Source organism: Gallus gallus, chromosome 6 (assembly GCF_016699485.2).
Source record: "Gallus gallus isolate bGalGal1 chromosome 6, bGalGal1.mat.broiler.GRCg7b, whole genome shotgun sequence".
Lineage (NCBI taxonomy): Eukaryota > Metazoa > Chordata > Aves > Galliformes > Phasianidae > Gallus > Gallus gallus.
Genome location: NC_052537.1, coordinates 9,993,681 through 10,010,024, shown reverse-complemented (window position 1 = coordinate 10,010,024; position 16,344 = coordinate 9,993,681). Strand labels below are relative to the sequence as shown.

General features: G+C 46.2%; 2 protein-coding genes and 1 non-coding gene across 4 annotated transcripts in view; all 3 read right to left on the bottom strand.

The window, feature by feature from the left end:
- The window catches only part of CHUK (component of inhibitor of nuclear factor kappa B kinase complex), a 22,865-nt gene extending 19,600 nt beyond the window's left edge, over positions 1-3,265 (bottom strand). For both annotated transcript variants that reach the window (NM_001012904.2, XM_015278675.4), the window contains exons 1-4: positions 3,084-3,265; positions 2,919-3,013; positions 2,021-2,135; positions 204-273 (exon numbers count right to left, since the gene is read on the bottom strand). In NM_001012904.2, coding sequence (NP_001012922.2) covers positions 204-273; positions 2,021-2,135; positions 2,919-3,013; positions 3,084-3,230 — 427 coding nt within the window. In that variant the 5' untranslated portion in view covers positions 3,231-3,265. The remainder of the gene's footprint in view (positions 1-203; positions 274-2,020; positions 2,136-2,918; positions 3,014-3,083) is intronic.
- CWF19L1 (CWF19-like 1, cell cycle control (S. pombe)) lies at positions 3,246-16,344 on the bottom strand. Its single transcript, XM_004941985.5, has 14 exons — positions 16,301-16,344; positions 16,141-16,225; positions 15,707-15,785; positions 15,119-15,220; positions 14,145-14,359; positions 9,738-9,856; positions 8,921-9,005; positions 8,267-8,407; positions 8,069-8,180; positions 6,954-7,033; positions 5,832-6,041; positions 4,938-5,054; positions 3,683-3,780; positions 3,246-3,456 (listed from the first exon to the last, which is right to left on the bottom strand). The coding sequence occupies exons 1-14, from the start codon at positions 16,321-16,323 to the stop codon at positions 3,312-3,314; spliced, it is 1,611 nt and encodes a 536-aa protein (XP_004942042.1). The 5' UTR covers positions 16,324-16,344; the 3' UTR covers positions 3,246-3,311.
- LOC112532738 lies at positions 5,223-5,365 on the bottom strand. Its single transcript, XR_003075990.1, has one exon. It is a non-coding gene; the product is annotated as a small nucleolar RNA SNORA12 (small nucleolar RNA).

The window sequence follows — 16,344 nt, the reverse complement described above, 5'->3', positions numbered from 1 at the left end:
CAGGGTTACCCACAGCTCGTCTCGTCTCTGTGATCACCAGAGACATAGGATCCTTACTGTGGAATAGAAGCCCAGTTTGGTTTTGCACATTGTTTTTGTTAGTCCCCTTCTCAGGGTGAGCTGAAAAAGGAAAATGCCATTACATATAAATACAAATATACACAAAACAGACAAACAGACACTAAAGTCCGTAGACTACATACCGATGTCGCTAAGCAGAGAAAGTATCTGGCTTTCCTTAAGTCCACAGCAGTTTTCTGGTTTGTTTAGCAGCTACAAAAAAAGATGATGATATTTATACTCACAATGCATTAATTAGTAGTCAGGAACAATATCTTCCATCCCCTGCCAACACCACACAGGAAACGGTACAGGTCAAATATAACTCTTGTTGAATAGAGTAATAGAAAAGAGGGGAGGGAAAGAAAGAAAACAAAAATTCACTGCGCTGAGACAAGGTTGAAGCGATTTGGACTGCTAGAATAAAACCACAGAAACCTGAAAGCCATCAGAAAGCAAGTGGGCAAGAGACTCTGGCAGGGCCAGAGGGCTGGAAGCAGAGGGGATCCCCAGGCTCCCAGAACCTCGTGTTCCTCATCTTCTGAGGAAACTGCCCTAACAGCACAAGCATAAAACATGTGCACGGCCCACAGACACAGGTGCTTTTCCACGCTTTAAAAAGATTATGGATGTGCAATGGAGAATTAACAGCACTGAAAAGCACAATGTCCAACAGCTGTAAGAGAAAGATTCTAAGAAGTGTGGGATCAGAAATGAGAAACAATACTTCCTTTTCTTTTTTTTTTCCTCTAAAGAACAAAGCATTACATGTGATCAAGTGAAATAAAGCACAGTACTTCTCAAGCTGCTCTAGCATCTATGCACTAGATGCTAAATAATCAAATACTGCACTGAATGTAGAGCTAATATAACCCCAAATTTCTTGGCTGAGGTCTCCAATTTGCCTTCAAGTATTCTCAAAACTTTTACTGTATAAATGCAACACCCAAGCATCACCAGGTATGTGGACAGCTATGCTTCTATGCAGTATGCTACTTCCACATAAAGCCCCTTCCTCTAATTGCCAACCTTTCAGCCTCTTAACATTGTCCCAATTGTTTTAAACAGTACTAAAGCGTAAGATGAGGCCAAGTTACACATTAACTGCTCTCAGAGATAAGCATTACAGCACTTAACATCTGCTCACATTTCTCCAGTCTGCTTGCTGTGTAGCACCGGTGAGAAAAACAACAAAAGCTGAACAGAAAAAAAAGTTTCCTGACCACTTTGATGACATGATTTCTAAGCAGAACTTAAGCGGCAGAAAATTACTTCACCACCATTAAACAAGCGACTGCCTCCTGTGTACAGCCACAATGGAGTGGAACATGAGCTCCTATCTGGCCATGCAGCTGCTGCCAGTTTCCTTTTCTTGTCGGTGCTGCAGTTTTGTAGAGTAGTTCCCAGCTGATAGGAAAGAGCCAGCTAAAGTTTGTGAAACTGCAGCACCAGCCCAGCACTGAGAGCAGTGCAACACTGGACACGTGGGAGTTAATGACATATCAGACTCCAAACCCTGACACGTAGGATGCTAGCATCTAGGCTTAGGTTGGAACGGACCTTAAAGCCCGTTCAGTTCTAACCCTTGCAATAGGCTGCTCACACCCCATCAGATCAGGTTGTCCAGGGCTCTATCCATCCTGGCACTGGGCACCTTCAGAAAGTGGGCACCCACAGCTTCTCTGGGCAGTCTGTGCCAGGGCCTCACTGTCCCCTGAGTAAAGAATTTCTCACTAGTATCTACATTTATTTTAAAGCTATTTTCCTTTGCTACCATGTAAAAAGTCAGTCCCCCCTGCTTATAAGCTCTTCAAGTAGTCACTGCATATTTACTTCCCTGGACCTACACTAAAAAAGAGAAGCTCCGCAAAACACATATGGCTTCATAGATAGCCACAGCTATGGAGACAGCACCAGCCCCCTTGTTTTGCTGTGCCATGCAAAGCGAAGCAGTCATTACCTTCCGAAGGTCACCCCCCGAGCAATACTCCATTGCCAGAAGAGGCACATCATTCACAAGAAAGTTCATTTCCTCGGGAACTTCGCAGGCTCTCACTACGTTGGGATGGTTTAACCTAGACAGATGGAAAGCTTGTGAAAACCCGGCCTACTTTATTGAAGAGTGGGAAGAAGGATTGCTGGCCAGCCAGGTTTAACGCCTCAGGTCTGAGCTACGCTCTCTGGGTGTGCCCTTGCTAAGAAGTGCTCCCTACCAGCGCCCAGCCTCATACACCCCCTACCTCGGGAACACCAAAACCAGTGATGTGCAGAAATACCTCAAAGCCCACATGCAGGACTTTGACGGAGAGCTGGGCTCCCGGCTCACGCGCTGGGTGAAGTCATTTCACGTGTGTCTCTACTCCTGCGTGTATGGCAACCTTCCTTTCAACCCAGGGGCTTAAGTACGTGCAAGCACTCGAGGCAGACACAGCGCACTGACCCTGCAGGCTGCCGGCACCTGCCCTCTGACCATCACACGCTGCTCCCGCGACCGAAAGGCGCATCCAGGAGGCTCTGAAGACGGACCGCACACCCTCAAACCCGCGCAAACCACGGCAGCCGCAGCTGTCAGCGCGCCTCAGCGCCGCGGGCGAGGACGCGAGCAGAGCGGTGCGCACCCGCGCCACAACGCCGCCCCCCGGGGCCGCCGCCGCGCGTGAGGACGGCCCAGGGGAGCTCGGCAGCCGCCGCAGGCTGCGCGCACGGCCCGCGTGGGCCCTCCGGATGGGCACAGCAGGACGAGGCCCCGCAGCGCCAGGACAGCCCCCGTCTGCGCGAGGCGAGGGGCGGCTCTACCCGCGTAGGGACAAATAGGGAAGCGGCGGCGTCCGCTCGCCGGCCGGAGGCCCGGCACTCACTTCTTCATAATGTCGATCTCGTGGCACCAGCGGTCCTTGTTCTTGACGCTCAGCTCCAGCCGGCACGACTTGATGGCCACCCGGGCGCCCGTGTCCTGCGGCACACAGCCCCGTCACGGCGGGCCCGCTCCCCCGCCGCCCCCCCCGCCACCGCCGCCGCCCCACCTGGTGCTGGTACAGGCAGACGTTACCGAAGCCGCCGGTGCCCAGGCGGTCGCGCATCTCCCAGGGCCCGCAGCCTCCCGCCGGCTGTCCCCGCAGCGCCACGCCGCCGGGGGCCGGGGGGGGCCCACGCTCCGCGCCCCGCTCCATGGCGCCGCACACAGCTCCGCGCCCGTAGCTCCGCCTTTATTGCCGCGTCAGCGCGCCTCCCGCCCGCCCGCCGCTCCGACGTCAGTCCCGCAAGGCGAAGTCGAAGGGCTGGAAGTCGCGACGGAAGGCGCTGGCCTGCGCCGCCTCCTCGGGCCGGGCCGCCGTGCAGCTGCGCCAGTCGGAGCGCTGAGGGAGCGCCAGCAGGGCACCGCTGGCCAGCACCGCCCTGCCGGACAGACGGCATCAGCGCCCGGCACAGCGCCCTGTGCCGAGGACTGCAGGGAGAGGGGAAGAAAAGGATGGGGGAGAGGGAGAAGGGAGGAAAAGGACTGGGGGGGAAGGGGGAAAGGAGGAAGGAGGAAGGGGGGAGGAAGGAGGAAGGGAGGAAAGGGGCGGGGGAAAGAAAGGGAGGAAAAGGGGAAATGGAAGGGTACAGAAAGTGACGCACCCACCTGCCAAACTGCAGCGGGAAGCTGCCCCGGATACGGTGGAAGAGCTTCTCACCTGTGTCCAGCTCCACATAGAAGTACGGCGTGCCTGGCTGCACCACCTGTGTAGGAAGGAGGGATGCTGAGGCCCGTTGGTGCCAAAGGGAGCCAGGTTTCCCCCAGACGTTTTTCCAGGGCCTGAAAGTTGCAGGGCGCCATGCACACACATCCTGCCTACATCAGGAAGCCCCAGAAGAGGGCTTTACTCTGTGCCTGTGCAATGCCAGCTGCATTCACGTCAGACTTTTTCACTAATGAAACACTGAAAGAGGCTTATCCCTCTCCTACCCACCTGGATGCCATTCAGAATGAGAGAGGTTCTGGCTGCAGTTCTTTAGATGGGAAACAGCAAAACAAGCCAACCCAGAATGCAGCACAGATTCCAAACTGCATCAGTGATAGATCTCATAATTCCCAAAGAATGAGAAAATGATGGACTGCTTTCTGCTGGAATGGTGTGTGCCTTTGCAATGCAAGGCAGCAGACAGTACACTGCTTTAATATTTCTTCTGGTTTGACTCTGCAGATTGCACTACAGGGACAGTAAATAACAGAGCCTGGATCAGAACTGCCTGGTCTAATATGGTATATTATAGAGGAAAAAAGAGTAAAATAATGTGAAGAGAGTACAACTGCACTTCTCAGGTTAGAGAACTCTTATGGGGAGAATTCTTATGGGGAGAATGGCGAAATTAAAACTACCTGATGTGCAGTGATGCTGGAAGGGGGTTGGTGTACAGTAGGACTGAGTTTAGCAGGCCTTACACATGACTAGAGTAATGTGACCAGGGTTACTTCTTATATATCCCTGCCATTCAAGTCAGGCACAAAGATGAGGCACAAACCTTAGTTATATTTTGAGTTTCACCACTTGGAAAAGCCAGGCAGAGGAAACCAGGGGACATCTTAGCAATCTGCAGTGTGACAGAAGTGCTGAACAAACCTAGCAGCACAGACCTCCATCAAATGCAAAGAAGATACATACTTGAGGCTCTCTGAGGGCAGTCAACAAATGCTGCAGGCAAAGGACTTGCTATTCAGATAAGCAACACATCTTATGACACTGTCAGGAACTTCATGAGGAGCTGAACACAACTGGCACGTGGGCTCCAAATCAAGTCTGCTTCCAAACAGCTTAACCTTACCCCACAAAGTGACCTCAGAGGGAAACAGCAGCCCTGACAGGTCAGAGGTGAAGGAAGAGGAAAGTATCTCATACCTGCGTGATATCCGAGTGCTCTGGGATTTCTAACAGTTCAATCTGTTGCTCCTGTGCCTGTGTAATAAAGCACTCCTTAATGTCTTCGGAAGTATAGTCCAATGGGACAGGAATCACCTGGAGAGAGAGACAAATGTTTCCAAAAAAGTAAAGATGAGGGAAACCACTGACTCACAGAGAGCAATCATTCCATCACTGGAGCTGGTATGCTCCTCAGTTCTGTGCAATATCATCAAACAGAGCAGGTGAGCACCCACCTGTACAGATTTAAACTTATGAGAAATCTTCTATAGGAGTTGAATAAAAAGCTGAGAACTGAGAGCCTGAAAACGTTCTCAGCACAGCCTCCCTCCTTTTTGATCTCTGTGGTAGTTTCAGGCCGCTCTGATACAATTACAGATCTGCCAAACAAAGAAACCACCACAATAAACCACTAACTGAGTGATGCACAAGGAAAAAAAAAAAAAACAAACCAAAGGGTTGGTATTAATAGACAGCGATCAGAATTCTGCACATATCCTTACATTTTCAGCCTACTCCAGTTTGCACGGTGAGCACTGCAGCTTGTATGCCCATGGGAGTAGATCAGAGTATGAAATGAGTTATAAAACCTTGTCCGGAATCCCTGTGGGGTTTTTAAATCATATCTCTGCAGGGAGAAGTTTTTCTTGCCTGCTCAACACAGTCATATTATTCATATTATGCTGTGCTGCTATAATATGAAGAGTTTAAGGATTGTGGCAGAACCATCACACATGGGTTTTGGTTTTGTTCAGTCTGTCTGAGGGCAGAATACTGCCCATACTGTGGAAAAGCTGAAAGTGAGCTTTCCCTTTCAGTTCAGTCATGAAGAAGTGCAAAGTTGTGTCCTCTTAAGATACACTGAAACCATACCTGTAACTGCAGATGCTGACTCTTATAGTTCCTTTCAAATAAGACATATTTCTTTCCCTTGCTTCTGAAAAACTCCTTCAGGGCAGATTTGTACTTGGTCACTTCTTCCATCACCTCTGAAGACAAGTCAACCACCGATTGGTAGTGCCCAATAGGCAAAATCAAGACATGATCAGGTAACAGGCCGCCCTTAGCCAGGGCAAGGTAGCACTGGAGTGAAACAATACACATAGTTACTCACTATCAGCAACACTTACCATACTGTGGAAATTTACTTTGTGCTCTCTGGCTGCACTCTCCAGTATTCCCTAGCCTAGCAATTATGCTTCAGAAACAGTACAGTTTTCTATTCTGTGTCACTTATTAGGAACTATTAATTAGCAATTCATTAATTACTAGAGGAATAAGAAAGGGAAAGAAAGTGAAAAAGGTTAAAAACAACTTTTAACAACTTTTCTCTCAAGTGCCAGAGAATGCCTGGCCTGCAGGAAGGCACCTTAGTGAACTTGACTGTTGCTGCCAGAATTTCTTACATTGACAAGAAAATCCCCTTGAAAATGTATATCTACTTTCCAACTAGAACAAGATAAAGTTGCCACTGTAGCATCTTCAACTGGATTATGCCATACAGGAGCAAGGACTGGTGGCAAAACAAAGATATCAGTGATTTAATTAACCTCCAAGAAGTACTTTGAGATCTTGATGTAAAAGCTGTCTGATCTTCTGTTTAATTTGCATGTGAAAAAACCAGAATCAGTCATCCCAGGTGCTTTTGGTGTAACTCCAGCCAGTGCATCCTATTGCCAGCACAGATTCCAGTTTACACTGAGTTCTGGCAGATTGTAACGTAATCAAATCATGAAGGCTGCCACACCAAAAAATCTTCTGGCTCTGTAATTCATCTGCTCAAGCAAAACAGGGCCATGGTTTATTTTTCAAAAGGCTTGTGACTATCTATTTATGTCTTTTGTAGGGGTGAATGCAAAGAAACTGAAAAGAAAACTGAGTCAGCTCCAAATAAAGGTTGTTTGCTTTTTTTTTTCCCCCTTTTTAAAATAAATATTGCCACAATTTAACATGATTTTGCTGGCATGTAGGAAAGAATGTACTATTGGTACTTACGTGTGTGCCAATGCTAACAACCAAGTGCTTCTCCACTTCTGGGCTAGCAAGACAGAACCAGCAGGGCCCTGTGGGCTGTGCTTTACGGGATAGGAAAGAGAAACAAGTGTTAGCATAAAGCTTGTTGGTTAGAATGATGGATGGAACAAGACCTGAAAGAGCTGCATTTTCCAGGTCCTGTTCCCAGCTGATGCAGCGCTGAAGGGCATGGCTCTGAGAATCAGGATCTGGCTGGAGAACTGATGTCCCATGAAAAGTTCCAGTAAGAGGAGCAGGTGGCAGTCACCAACTTGCCAAATGACATCATCATTGAGTGCTCCGATTTACTGGAAGAACACTATTTCCAGGAACATAGTGCTTACAGCTCACGAGCAAAAAAAAGCACCAGTGAATTTAAAAAAAACAAATCAAAATGAGGTGAAGCTACCACACAGGTATAGACAAGGACAGATGCTGTCAAACACACGTGCTAGTTCTGGCCTATTTCTCACAATGAAAACATGACTCCACACCCAGATTGCAATACCTGATCTGACCCTTAATATAAACTGATGGCATCAATAAGCTAGGCCTTTTATTAGGGTCAAACACCACACTCACAGCTGCAGGCTTTGTACAGGAACAGACAAGCAGCTTTACAAATGCAGTATGAGATAAGGCTCTGCCAAGAACCACAGGAAACCAAAGGTCCAAGCCTGGAGTTTGTATCAGAGCAAAACAGTGTAACGAGGCTCCTAAAGTCTTATAGAATTTCTTAACAAGAAAAGGAAATCATACTAAGTACACAAGGGCACACTGTGTCCTACAGAACAAGCTGGTCTGTAGAACTGCCAGTTGTCAAGTTTAGAGGCCAGTCAGCTTCACAAGTTAAACAGCATCAGCTTAACCCCCTCAGATCTAGCCTTTAAACTATACTTTTGCCTTTTATTTAACTACTTATTGTCAGGTTTCTAGGAAACAAGAGGCTGTTCATTCCTCTGTACTCCCACACCGTCTAGCATGTTTTCAAGATGACATGAATGACATGAACAGCTCAACAGCCTGAGATAAAATGAGTGAGATGGACCAATACCTCCAGTATAGCTCTTGGGGAGAAAAAGCATCTACATACTTACGGGGTTTTTTGGCTTGTTTGGTTTGGGAGCTCCCTCTATCCTTCCCATCTGAGGGACGTTTTTTCCCTTGATGCTTGTTCAAATCAAAGAAAAACTGACATGCTGTTTCTTCCTGGTTAGAAAATGAAAACCAAAACTTGTTGTACCTGCATCCCAGACAGACACAGAGCGCACCCATGCGACAGACTGCAGCAGTACCTCTGCACACCCAAGTACTTTGGTTTTCTGTGTCCCCTTCCGCAACTTTCGGTATGGATTTTCAGTGACATCCTGGGGCTGTTTTACTAGCTCTGCAGGGTCCATCAAGCTCATAGGAACAATGCTGAATGCATAGAGATACTGGAAGGAAAACAGATGGCTCAAATGCAAGAAGTTTTTGCAATGCCTGCAACTCTGAAAGTGTCAACTGTAAACTACCAACATCCTTCTGTATCAATAACCTGTAACTTTTTATAAGGGTTAAAAAAAATAAGCAACTTACGTCACCCCAGAAGTTATTTTAAGTGATTGTAAGGGTTCCTGTGTAAATTGTTTCCTTCCTAAAGGAAGCCATGGGAAGAGAAAATTATCTAAAGCAGCTGAGGAAGAGGGAAGGATGGCAGCTTTCTGGCCATTTTTCTTTGCAACTGTCTTCTAGCTAGATGGCATTAGGCCAGGTAGAGAGAAACAGAAGTGCTTAAGAACACATCTGGCATTCTGTACCTCTCTGACGTGATGGGCTAATGCCACGTTACTCAACAGAGACAGATACCCCCACTTTGGCATGATTCACACTGTCCTATGACTAGCTAAATTAGGGCTTACTGCCATGTTATTTGTACTTGAGGAAAGAAGATTCAAGGGTATAAATACCTTTTTCTTGCTTGTATTGCCAACTTCAGCAAGAGCAATAAACCTGGTCACATGCTGGGGAGTCTCCTGCAGCACTGTGTGATTTCTGTATGGAAGCAAAACTTGATTGTATTGGCATATATTTAAAGGACAGTGGGAAAACCACATGTCCTCCACAAAGGAACTCAGACACCACAACAGTTACATGTAGGCTTTCACCCAGAACAAGAAGGCCTGAGAACAAAAAGGCTTGTGAGATCTAACAACCAACAACCACGCAGACCAAAATGAGATCTCACAGCAGACCGAACACACAGCTGAGAGGACATTTTACTAGACTGAAAACAACTCTCATCTTAAAGTGTTTTTGCTATGATAAGGGTAACAATCTTTGCCAGCATTCACAAGACAGCCTTAATTTTCTTTGAAAGTTGTTCCGACACCTACATTATGTCATCAGTCACATTTTGCATACAAAGTTATAATTGAAGACACCAAATTCTTCACTGTATGAGAGCTTTTCCACAATACACCTTCAGAGGTACCCCCGGAACTAGGCTGAGCACTACTGAAATGGAACTGAGAACAAGTGATTTGGTGTCAAATTCACTTTGACACTCTAGGGTAAGTGTTGGCAGGGACTGCACAGTTTTTGAGGCACGAAGAACTGTGATCAGAAGAGACATCTGAGAAACAATCTCGAGTCATTATTGGAAAAAGAAAGATTTAAAGGAACCAGATGACTTCATAAAATTACACTGAAGTTTTCCTCCTCTGTGTTCTTTAAAAATTGAACTCTTATTTCAAAATAAATGAGATTTCACAATGTCTTACAAACCTGTAAGGAAGTCTTTCATAATAGGCCTTCTCCAGCGCAGCAAAGTGATACCTTGGCTTGAGACTTGCAGCTAGATCAGATATTAAAGTGGAACCACATTTCTTGGTATCTATTTCTCCCTATAAAATATAAAACAAGTTTTATTTTAAAAACTCTGTCAGACGATAGTGAAAATGAATTGCTTATACTGAATTGCTTGCTGGAAATGTAGAGGTTATGACTATGGCTGTTGCCATTCCTTAAAGTATGAAAGTGAATATGGTTTGATTTCTTATCTCCAACCCAAGTCTACTCACATCATTTACCAAACACAAGGTTTACATCCAGTCTTTTCATCAATACACATTTGTCCTATTTTCCCATTATTGATCTTGTGAAACAAATGCAGCACAGAATGAGTTTTGGCAAACAGCAATATAGGTCAAAATAATTAAGGCACATCTTAATCACATTCCCAGAGTGCCAGAGCTTTAGTGTGTGAGTCGAGTGAATAGGAAAATGCTAAGGTTTCCCAAGGAAGCAAAATGTTTTCTCCTGTCCCCGTGAAATCAAAGCAAAAGAAAACACAACCAAAGAGCAGGCTTAGAACTACTTTTGGGCTGTCTGTTCTTCATTAGCCTTAGACTGAGAAGCACAGTAAGGAAAGAAGAAAGCAGTGGAAAACAGAAGTTCAGAAATTGTCAATGCCTGTTACCTACAAAGTATTATTTCTGGTAAAGATTTTTTTTGGTAAAAATTAACTATTTCCAGGCACGTGAAAGTGTAGAAAATCATCAGGCTTCATTGAGAGGAAGTCAGGTCTGATCAATCTGATGAGCTTCTATAATGAAACAATCAGCCTGATGAATAAGTGGGGAGCTGTAGGTATTGCCTTTGACAATATCCCCCAACAGATCCTCATAGAAAAGCTGCTGAAGTATGGGCTGGATGTGCAATGAGCTGGGTTGAGAACTACCTGAACAGTAGGACCCAGAGGGCAGAGGTCAGTGGTGCAAATTTTCATTTGAGGCCAGTAATGAGGGGAGCACCCCAGGAGACAGTACTGGGTCCAGTCCTTTTTAACATCTTCAGTAATGATCTGGATGATGGAGTAGGGTACACCTTCAATAAATTCACAGATGACATAAAACTGGGGTGAGTGGCTGACTCACCAGAGTCAGTTGTGCAGCCACCCAGAGGGACCCAAAGAGGCTGGAGAAATGGGTTGACAGGAACCTCATGGAGTTCAACAAGAAGTGCAGTTGTACAGGCATCCACCTACTTCCAAGAAAGCAGCTTTCCTCTCTGTACTTCTTTCTGCTGCCCTTGCAGCAGGCATGGCAGAGGACAACAGCAGTACCTTCACTGAGGTCTTGCTGCTTTCAGCCCCACTGAAAACGGTCAGAGCTAAGAACCATCTCAGGAAAAGGTAACCCACGAACTTCTCCAGGGAGTTCATTCCCATTCATGCAATTTAGCTTCTCACACCATTTTTAATGCACAAGAAACTTCAGGTGGCAAAAAGCAGAACTTATTGTTCATTCCTCAGATTTGCTGTTATTGGAGTGATGGAATTTCACTGTCTTAGCACACAAGGAAATCTCAGAGACTTGTTACTGAAATCTTCAGGTCCTGAGGCACACATTTCAGCAAGATGCCTATTTAAGTATTATATTTCCTAATATATTCATCTGTTAATCCAAACAGCACATGTGCAGAAATTCAAGCTGAGGGAAACCAAGAGTGGGACAATATGCTGAACTACTACAAAGCATCCCAGTGTGAAGGTCTAGACACAGTGTGTCTCTTTAAGTGAGAACATCCCTACATCTTTTTTGTCTCCAACCACGTAGCCTAGTGGGGTTGTTGTTTTCTTCTTTTTCTTTTTTTTTGTTGGTGGTAGTGGGGTTATTTTATGGAGGGAGCAGGGAGACACATTTCTTTAATGCTTTCAGAGTCAGGATCCTGTATTTTCTCAAAAATGAAAAGAGAATGAGGAAGCAGAAAGTGTCTGTTACGCATAGCGCTCCAGAGAAGTTTCAGATCTGAGTTCACAGGCAAGTCCCTTCTGCAGAGCAACAGTTACAACTGTGAACTAGACACAATGTAAACAGATCCTCAAAATCCAGACAGAGGAACCATTCAGAACAGCTGACTGACACCTGAAGAAATAATTACGGACACACTCTCCATTTTAGCAAGCCCTTGGAGATGCCCGGGTGAATGGGATTCAACTTTGATGCAAATGACATCACTCACATCTACTTTGGTAAAGCTGAAGTTCACAAGTATCACAAAGGCTGGTTAGGGGGAACAAGAAGAAATATTGAAGGAACACCTGTGGCACTCTCACAGCAACATCAACTCAAGGCAGAGGTTGGACCAGAAGACTGCAGAACTCCTTTACAACCAACACTTCTACACCTCTGGGCTTCTGCAGTGCCGAAGAGAAAGCTGTTCTTGAGGGATCTGGGATGTAACTTTTCCTTCTTCCTTTCACATGCCATATAAAAGCAGAAACTAACACCCAAGCCTGATGCAATTTTCAAGTAGTAACCTGTATTTGGCAAGGGCATCTGGCAAGAAGTACCAGGATGCAAGCACCAAGGAAATCTGACACAAGTTTCCTCTACTGATTAAAGAACTGAAGAGAAAAAAAGGCTGAAAAATCGGAGTTACTATATTGACCACCTTCTAAGCCAGGACCGAAGTAATCTGTGAAAGCAGAGAAAACAGCTTTTATTTAACACCACTGAAGAAATCACTAAGGAAGACTCCTTTAGAACACTGCTTTGGGGTCAAGGAGCCCATGTAGATCCGATTAAATCTGCTGAGATACTAGAACAATGCCATGATGAGGGTATTACAAAAAACAACATTTATACAAGGAAAAAAAACTCTACAAGATTTAATGGAATAAAAACGTGACATCTCCATAACCTTCTTCAAAATCAAACATGCTAATGAGGAAAGAAACCCATTTAAATTTAAGGCAGAGCACAGTCAGTTGAAGAATGATCAAGGATTGCTCAGAGAGGGCAGAAAAGGCATTCAAGAATTAGGATGAATTTTACCTCTGATGAAATAACATGAACATCCTGGCAGCATGAAGTCTTACAGAAAACTAAGAAGACAACTGCAGTTCCAGGCTTCTTGTGCATCATAATTGTGCAACTGGATTTGCCTTTGCAGAGTCGGGATCCTCTTTATGCTCTTTAATATCTTCACCAATGACATTCACGGTGAGATTGAGTGCACTCTCAGAAAGCTTGAAAGTAACACCAAGCTGTGTGTTGTGATTAACATGCTTGAGTGAAGGGATGCCATCCAGAGAGACCTCGAGCAGTGGGCCCAGGTGAACAAAGACATTCAAAAATGCAAGGTCTTGCACCTGGGTTGTGGTAAGCCCTGCTATTAGTACAAACAGGGAGAGGAAAGGACAAAGCACAGCCCTGCTGAAAAGAACTTGGGTACACTGATGGGTAGCAGCTGGACATGATCCAGCAGCGTGCCCTCGCAGCCCAGAAAGCCAACCATATCCTGGGCTGCATCCAAAGCAGCGTGGCCAGTAGGGTGAGGGAGGTGCTCCTGCCCCTCTACTCTGTGTTGTGAGACCTCATCTGGAGCACTGCGTCCACATGTGGAGTCCTCAGTGCAGGAGAGACATGGACCTGTTGGAATGCATCCAGAGGAGGGCCAGAAAAATGATCCAAGGGATGGAACACCTCTCCTGTGAGAAAAGGCTGAGAGAGCTGGGGCCGTTCAGCCTGGAGAAGAAAAAGCTCTGGGGAGACCTGAGAGTGGCCTTTCAGTATCTAAAGTGGGGCTGTAAGAAAGAAGGGTACAGACTCTTTAGCAGGGTCTGTTGTGATAAGACAAGGAGAAATTATTTCAAACTAAAAGAGGGGAGATTTAGGCTGGATATAAGGAAAATGTTTTTTACAATAAGAGTGGTACTGAAACAGTACTGAAACAGGTTGCTCAGAGATGTGGTGGATGCCTTGTCCCTGGAGCAGGCTGGACAGGGAGCTGAGCACCCTGACCTAGCTGAAGATGTCCCTGTTTATTGCAGGAGGGTTGGACTAGATGACCTCCCAGTGGGACCAAGTCTGTAGGACATGGACTTTGCTGATACAAAAACAATTCCAAATGAACAGTATCTCCAGGAGGTACAGCCTCATGGTCTGAGCACAGCATGCTAAAACCTTTAGTTAATGAACATTAGCTTTTCTACTGAAATCATCATAATGTCCATGGAAAGAAAGCTCTTTCAGGAAATTATCCTACAAAGCCCTTACATTAGTAAATTAACAACAAACAAACAAAACAATCAGGAGGGTCCTTCTGCAAATAGCCAAAGGAAGCAGAGATGGTATTGTTTGTTAGATATATCTGGAAACTAATTTCACCAGAAAATAGAAGACTTACTGGGCTGTTGGCAAAACTCTCGACACCTCTGGGCCAGGGGGAAGTCAGCAATATATCTACACCCTTGAAGTCTGGGGTCGATAACAAAGATGATTTTAGTTCTGTCACATCCTTTGAGCTAAAGCTGTAGGCGGGAGTTGGCTCATCCTGAGACTCGGTGCCACTCAGGTATGCGATCTGCAGTCCTGAAGAACCACTGAAAAGACCTCGACGGCCTGCATGAATGCACAAGCACACACCTGAGATTTAAAAGCTGCAGGTAATCTCATTTGTGTCATTAGCAGAGAGCCACATTTAGCAGTCCTGCCTTACTTTGACTGAAACCTTTCATCCAGGCAGCTCATTTTCTGTGCTCACAAATTCTAGGAAAGACATTTTAGTGCAGTGGCTCAAAACCTGCTTTATGGTGAAGCTGTTTATACAACCCCCAGTTTTCTCTCCTCACTGCTACCTTGCTTCCCTACAATCAACTGACAAAAGCTTGGTACGAAGATTGAATATAAAAAAGCTAATTGCAAGTTCCTTTGTAATAATTTTTGTCAGGCAGCATTCTAGAAAGAAAGTAACCTTTCCTTTTAGTTTTGCTACCATTTCATTACCTTTAATGATTATACTTCTTATCTTTGCTACTCGGGTACAACCTTGCAACATAGCACAACTATGCTTCATATAGGAAACCTTCACTGCACAGAGAGAGGCACATGACAGGAATACGTTCTCAATCAAAAGAGTCTTTCAACCACTTTTTCTTTCGGGTATAAAAATTCAATGTGTGTTAGAAAACAACAACAACAATAAAGCTACATTCCTGTTTTATAGAGAAGATGTATTGGCCTTTCAAAGTGAAGTTCAACTCCAGTCTTGGTGCGAGATTAAGAGATGCCATGTTAAAACTTCAAGAAAAAAAGGAGGGGTGAGTTAAAGCACAAAGATCACAAAATGTGCTTGAAAGCAGCATCACACAAATACATTACCTAAGTAAGTGATGTTCTCAGCTAATTCGCAGCCAGTGACATGTGGAAAACAGTGCATGGTCTCTTGGTTGTTAGCGCCAAGCACGAAGGTTGGAATTGGAGCTGAAGAAGAAAATGATCAGTCTGGTATAATATGCATGAAGTGAAGTTGATCCACACGTACTAGGAATCACAGCCATCCCAACACCCCTCCTTCTCAGTGAGCCACAACCACAGAACAAGAAGATTTCCTTCAGAAAAAGGCCCCTGAACCTGTTGTTTGAACAAAATGCTTTTCTCATCACCAGATGCTTTAAGGCACATTCTCTAAATGATGCCCCTGAATGACCCATGGCCTACATTGTCTCTAGGGTGGCACTAGACTTGTCCTTGAAGTTTCAGTTCCCACAGTCCAACTATATGAGATTGCTTAGGTTCCTTGTGGTGAGCCCTCACAGCAAATGGGACAGCTTTGTGTGGGCAGCTCGCACAGCCAAACAAGATTTTAAGGACACAGGTAAGTGGGCTGCCTGCCAGCACAGCCCCCAGCACACCAATGCATTTGCTATGGGGAGTGACAGCTATGGGGAGTGACAGCTCCTTCCTTACCTTTCTTTGCCCCTGAACGATACTCTGCCCATTCGGCATCAGAAGTTGAGCTGAAGAAATTCCCGACGCACAAAAGCATCTGCAAATACCACACCAAGAGACAGTCACACGGCACCAAAGACAAGGCAGAGCATTTCCACGCTTGGCTCCGATGTACCGCGCATCTTCCCCCCTCCACCCACCGGGCAAAGAAAAGTCTCTGCACTTGGTGGTACCGTTACACTCGCAAAAGGAGGAGCAGCACTCCCGTCCCACAGGTTCGTGCTCCCCAAGCCCTCAATGCAGCACAAGGAAGCCTGAGGGCACACCAAGCGGCCCCTTGGCCCCGCGGGCAGCCACAGGCACGGCACAGTCGAAGAGGAGATGAGCGCGGCCCTCCCTCTGCCCCACCCGGAGGCTCCCGACCCCGCTCCCCGGCCCCTCCGCAGCCTCACATCGAAGCGGCCGCTCTTGCTCTGGATGGCCCGGACCCGCCCGAAGAGAGTCTCCAGCCGCCCCTCCACGTCACCGCACGCCAGCCTAAAGGAGACAGAGCCTCAGCGACAGCCACAGCACAGCACAACCCCATCTCATCCCGCGTCCCGTCCCACTCACACGCGCAGCGGTAGCGACTCCATGGCGGAGCTCCTCGGCCCGGC

Bases quoted from the DNA above. Each gene is read 5' to 3' on its own strand.
- CWF19L1 (XM_004941985.5), bottom strand. From the start codon at position 16,323: ATGGAGTCGCTACCGCTGCGCGT. The intron at 9,006-9,737 runs GTTTGTAAGACA...GCTTCCATACAG, and splicing joins TATGAAAGACTTCCTTACAG to AAATCACACAGTGCTGCAGG. The intron at 8,181-8,266 runs GTACTGCTGCAG...TTTTCTAACCAG, and splicing joins AAGTACTTGGGTGTGCAGAG to GAAGAAACAGCATGTCAGTT.